Source organism: Thunnus albacares, chromosome 24 (genome assembly GCF_914725855.1).
Source record: "Thunnus albacares chromosome 24, fThuAlb1.1, whole genome shotgun sequence".
Taxonomy (NCBI): domain Eukaryota; kingdom Metazoa; phylum Chordata; class Actinopteri; order Scombriformes; family Scombridae; genus Thunnus; species Thunnus albacares.
In genome coordinates, this window is record NC_058129.1 from 17,713,627 (window position 1) to 17,719,655 (window position 6,029).

At 44.8% G+C, this 6,029-nt stretch overlaps 2 protein-coding genes across 6 annotated transcripts in view; both read left to right on the top strand.

The window, feature by feature from the left end:
- Positions 1 to 6,029, top strand: part of LOC122976244 — a 1,153,509-nt gene that overhangs the window by 629,353 nt on the left and 518,127 nt on the right. The window lies entirely within an intron of this gene.
- Positions 1 to 6,029, top strand: part of tmem198b (transmembrane protein 198b) — a 28,671-nt gene that overhangs the window by 18,314 nt on the left and 4,328 nt on the right. For 3 of the 5 annotated variants that reach the window (XM_044344681.1, XM_044344683.1, XM_044344682.1), the window contains exons 3-5: positions 3,605 to 3,928; positions 4,776 to 5,357; positions 5,637 to 5,839. In XM_044344681.1, the coding sequence (XP_044200616.1) occupies positions 3,769 to 3,928; positions 4,776 to 5,357; positions 5,637 to 5,839 (945 nt within the window). In that variant the 5' untranslated portion in view covers positions 3,605 to 3,768. Of the gene's footprint in view, positions 1 to 2,323; positions 2,403 to 3,604; positions 3,929 to 4,775; positions 5,358 to 5,636; positions 5,840 to 6,029 lie in introns of all 5 variants that reach the window. The other 2 variants (XM_044344680.1, XM_044344684.1) reach the window with 1 other exon arrangement.

The following is a 6,029-nucleotide window of genomic DNA, read 5'->3' on the forward strand; positions in this document are numbered from 1 at the left end:
CTGTAAGACTCTGATTGGTTCGGGTGTTTTCCAAGAAGAAATTATTACATTTTTATGAAATATGAAAGTTGTCTTCAGCTCAATATCACACAGTATGTTTGCTTTGCAGTAGTTAATCTGTATTGTAATGTCAGAAGATGGGAAAAATAGAGACAAACATGACCTTTGACCTGGTCTGGAACCAAACTAATATTTATTACTTCTTAATTGATTCAAGAACTTTAAGAGGAAGCTTCTAAAATGATGTTTTTGTATCATTTTCATATTTCTTTAGGGGTGAAGTCAAGTATGACATGCTGGTTATAATGTCTCACATATACTTTTCTTAATAAAGTCAATATTTTTGAGGATTTTCTAGCAGTTTCTCTGACAAAATAAGCAGTTAACAGTCATCTCTGGATCATCTAATGAATTATTACCTTTAGAGTAAATTATTCATTTACTCAGAGAAAAATAATCAATGAATTTGATCATTTTGTCGTTAAAAACAAGCAGAGTTTGTTTCATTCTGTGCGTCAGACGTGTTAATGCAACGTATTGATGATGATGATGATGATGACTGTGTGTGTGTGTTTACATTAACACCTGAATCTGTTATTTATATGTGAGAGGAGTGTTGCTATAGGAGCAGAACCACCGCACACACACACACACACACACACACACACACACACTCTGACGTGTACCGACACATTCAGAGGGAACACACGGAGTCACTGATTGGCTCTCACGCTGTTGCTATGGGAGTTTAAGCCGCTCTTCCATTGGTCGGGCTTCGGACCAAGGCCGACTGCCTGCCTGCCTGCCTGGCCTGTCTGTCAGCATCCCGCCGTTGTCATGGCAACAGACAGGAAGCAGGGGCGGGAGTGAGGTGAATGGTTTTGTTGTTGTTGTTGTTGCTGCTGATTTGGACAGCAGAAGAAGAAACTCCTCTGTGGGTCTTTTTTTTTTTTTTTTTTTTTTTTCCAGAGGATGATCCGTCTGCAAACATAATAACTGCACATTTTGATCTGCGGTACAAAATGGCTTAATGCCTCCACACACACACACACACACACACACACACACACACACACACACACACACATGCACACACACACACACACACACACACACACACACACACACACACAGCAGGGTCAATCAGCAGCGACCTGCTAATCCTCCACTAAAAGATGATTATTAATGACATGTTTGGATGAAAATGTATGAATATGTTTGAGCAGAGTGTGTGTATCGACTGTTTGTATTATTGTCCCAAACACACACTCTCAGTTTACTCAGTGCTTCATAAAAGACAAAAAAAACAGTATTTTGTCTCCAGCACGGTTGTTTATTTGACCGTCTATTGTCAATGTAGCTTTAAACAAACAAGAAAAAGATGCCGAGACACATTTTTGATGCCATACAGTAACTTCACCTTGTTAAACTTACATGTCTCATGGTTTCTGCTGTGCTCAGAGAGGTTGCTGTGTTTTGTTTCCAGCCATCGATGAAGGCAGGTGACACTTTTCTGTCATTACTTCACAGTTTCAATTCATTTTTTTCACAGTTTTTATGCATTTTTCCAGTTTGCACATGAAGTAGCTCGAATTTAGATGCCAGAAATTCAAAATAAAAGCACAAATACAAAAATGAAATATTGTTTTTTTGCACATTTTAATGGGAAAAGTTGGAAAATTGACAAAAAGAAAATCCAATCACCTTCGCCTCCACCAGGAAATAGAAATGATTCTTTCTGAGGGTCGACTCAATCAACGAGACTGTTTCTGCCCCCGTTTATTGATTGTTTGGTATCCTCAGAGAGGTCAGAGGTCAGCTGGATATAATAAAGATTTACTGTACAACTCAACACGTCATCGCTTCGTTCGCCCACCTCCGTATGATACCGTCAAACAAGCCGGACCTGTTTCAACCTCCTGCGTGACACAAGCAAATTATTATCCGCCCCTTCGTGATTCGACCCTCAGGGAAGTAATTAACCAGAAGAGACTGGAGACAGGAAAAGTGTGGAAAGGATGAGGAGCTCATGAATATCAGGATAAAACTCCCCCGGACGAGACCTAGAAAACCTTCCACGGTCGATGAAAAGAGCCGTGAGGAGAAGAGAGAGGAGGTGAAACAGGAAAGAAAACTGAAACTATATGTAGTTTTTTTTAATATATAACAGTTATACTCTTCTCAGATAGCAACATGCTGCATGTCTTGCATCTGTTTTCTATGCCAGTAGTATGTGGATTGTATAATATTGTGCTCTGTAGCTTCACATTTATCTCAATCATAGTGTTATCAAACTACTTCCTGTAAAACCTTTTGTTTGTAGCGTGTGGTGTGTGCTGAGTGCTAGACAGAAGCACAGGGGAGGAAACGAGACTGAAAGGATGAAGACAGCAGGAAACCAGGTGAGAGGTAGCTGCTGACAGGTGTAAACAAGCACGAAGAAGAAGAGGAAGAAGGAAGTCGAGGCAAATATATGAATAACGTGCTTGTATAGTAAGAGCAGGTTAGCACCCTGCATCCTGCATGTATGTACAGGTGAATGTTGGCACGTGTTGTCGAGCACTTTGGATAAGACTAGAAAAGCGCAATATAAGTGCTGTACGTTTACCATGCAGCTCATACTGGAGATAAAAGCAAGACTGTAGAATACAGATGAAGCTGCAGGGAAGGAAACAAAGGAAATGAAGGTGGCATTGTTAGGAAAAAGACACTTGAGGTGGTAAGAAAGGCTGCGACAGGAGCTAAAACTGCTCTAACTGTAATATAATAGCACATAACAAAGGAGGACTGAGAGGAATCCCCACTTTAAGACACCTGTTAGATATTTAATTTTCAGGTTGGAGTAAGAGCGTGAACGTCAGAGTGATTGATGGGATATTGACTAACTGGGAAAGGAGCCATTAGAGGAATGTGTTTGCTTTGTGGCCTGGAGAGGACGTCACTTCTTGTTCCCCTTTTTTAAAATGCCTCCTGATCAAACGAGAGAGGGAGAGAGAGCGAGAGGCTTTGATTGGCCTCGTCCGCCCGGCTTGAACACCCCGCTGTTATCTGAGCTATTATTATCTGCTGTTTCCGCCGTCAGAGGGGGGGGATGCCAAACTCAGTGTGTGGACATGCGATCTATTTTATGTTGCTGCAGATTTGAAAGCCACTTTATCGGCTGTTGGCATGGTGTCACACGCTGGAGGTTTTTCATGGTTTAGTCTATAACATTCAAATCACATGCACTTGACAAAACTGCCAAATCAATCATTAATCATGTGAATAAAGTTGTTTCCAATGCTATAAAGGTTGCTGTTGATGTCTGATTCTGAAGTCCTGGATGTCGGAGGGACATTGAATGCACCACCTGACATATTTTGATCACAATAAGTACTTTTTAACGTGAAGATGGTGGTATAATTCACCAAATAGTCGTTTTGAAACGTTATGTGAACCGAATAACATCAGATTTTATTCCTACGATTGACATTACAACTTATTGATTTTAGCAACTGGACTAGTTCTCTCTTTAGACCACACAGTTTGCTTCTGTTCATACATATCAAACACAAAAAGTGATATTTCTTCCCTCTATATCTCCCTTTTCTCTCTCTATCTACAGGTGAAACCATGCGGCTGGGCGCTGCTCCGTAGCCTCCCCTGTCCCTCGCCTCCCACCTGATCACCTCTCATCCTCCATCTCTTTCCCCTCCCCCCGCCCCCCCAGCCTCCTCCCTCTTTCTTCCATCCTTCTCTTTTCTCTCTTTTACTCTCCTCCTGTTCGCCATGACGACCACCCTGGAGACGCTGCTGCTGGCCCAGTCCAACCAGGAGCTGAGCCCCGAGCGGCTGGACAGCTGCGAGGACTCCAGCGGCCGCTATAAGGTGGTTCCCTCCGTCGTCTGCTCCATGTGCTGCCTCTTCGGCATCATTTACTGCTTCTTCGGTGAGTCGGAAAACTCAGCTCTCTTCCAAACCGGAGAATATTCCTGATTTCTTGATTGTTCAGCTGATCACGGATGGAGGAGGAGGATCTGTTTTGACCTATAAGTTTTTACTTCAGTTGCATATTGGACAGGAGATAAACAGAAGAATAAATAGAAGTGCTTGCTACCATAATAACTGTAATAGATGTGTCTGTTTCAATTTAAAATGATGGCAGATCAAGACTCCACCTGTTCCTGCAGCCAACGGTTGTTTATCTGTTCTGTCCACTGTCTCAGACACCGCAGTATTCATTGTAACCTTTTTAAACTTCCCACAAATGATCTCAAGAGGTTCATCTGTCACACTTTGTCCTAACAGGAAATATAGCCAGCGAGCACCAACAACAAAAGCAGACTGTTCAGATTATAATCAGTAGCAGCCGCCACCATCAGAGAATGACAAAATGTAGGGAAACTGTTTCACTCCACATGTTGGATTGTAAATGTCCAGATAAGATGCTTATTGAAATGACAGAAACTTGAGGTCGTACCTTAAATGTGGACTATTTTCTCCATGGTTACAATTTCTGCTGGCTGTCAGTTGGGGTCACTGGAGGTCACTGGAGGTCGTAGACTAAACTACAGTAGTGTTCTGGTCTCAGCTCAGTTCCCATGATTTGATATGAATCTTTCAAACCTGCACTGGATTTATGGTTATGCGTAAGATAAGACGTGTTGTGACGTCACTTGCAGGTGTGGACAGAAGTGCAAAATGCTTGTAAGCAGCAGCAGTTTTCTGCTCTGTGATTGGTTTATTTGTGAAGTCATGGCCCTCATTGATGATGACATGTCTTCCTCTCCCTGCAGGTTACCGCTGCTTCAAGGCGGTGATGTTCCTGACCGGCCTGATGTTCGGCTCCGTCGTCATCTTCATGCTCTGCTACAAGGAGCGCGTGCTGGACACCCAGCTGAGCGTGGAGGCCTCGGTGGGCATCGGCCTGGGCATCGGCACGCTCTGCGGCCTGGTCACCATGCTGGTTCGCAGCGTGGGCCTCTTCATGGTGGGCCTGCTGCTGGGCCTGCTGGTGGCCGTGGCCACCTTGGTAGGCATGGAGGAGCTTTCCGACAGCCCGCCGCGCTCCGTCTGGGTGCCCCTGGGCGTGCTGCTTGGCCTAGGCATGCTCTTTGCCGTGCTCACCCTGCAGTGGCAGCGCCTCTTTACCACGCTGTCCACGGCGGTGTTTGGGGCGGCGGTCATCACTGTGGCGTTGGACTACTTTGTGGAGCTCTTCGCCCTGGTGCTGTACATGTATGAGCGGATGAAAGCGGCGCCTGCCAAGCCGGTGTGCTGGCTGACGTGGGTGGTGCTCGGGGTGTGGCCCGCCCTCACCCTGCTGGGTGTCATAGTCCAATGGAAGGTGACCGCTGAGGGATACTCCCATACCAAGGGTGAGGACTGCTAGTGAATGTCTCTTAAACCAATTGATTGTCACCAGTATGATGACATAGACGGTGACTATTAGTGTTTCTTGTTTGCTGCTTTTTATGGTTTAAAAATCACTTAGCTGTGTGTGTATTTCATGAACCTGCTGTGAAGGAGTTCCTCTGGGCTCCTCATGTTGGTAAGAAGCAGTGAAACCATCCAATGGGTCGTCTGTGTTCATTAAAGTTCAGATTATCTTTAGATGTTAACGGTTCCACTGACTGAACCACCTCCTTAACCCCCAGTGATCATCAGCCGGCAGCAGAGGAGGATGCAGGTGATGCGGATTCGACAGCGGGACGACCGCTATCGCAATAAGAAGAAGAAGAAGCAGCAGCACGGCTCCTCCTCCCACCATCAGCACCAGGCCAAGCAACTGCACCAGGAGCCCGCCTACCGCCGCAAACCCAACCCCATCCGCCGCTACGACACAGATGTCCTTTCGCCGGTGAGGAGCCTTGCTGATGCCGTGTTTGTTGTCATCTTTATCCGTGTTTTTTTCTGTTTGAGCTTCCACTAAGACTTAAAAAAGGGGGAGAAAGAAACTATTTTCTTTTGACATGTTTTCCTTCTTTTTTTGGCATCAGGTTTCTTGTAATTGGATTCATTCTTTTCCATTTTCTTTGCTGCAGATTGTT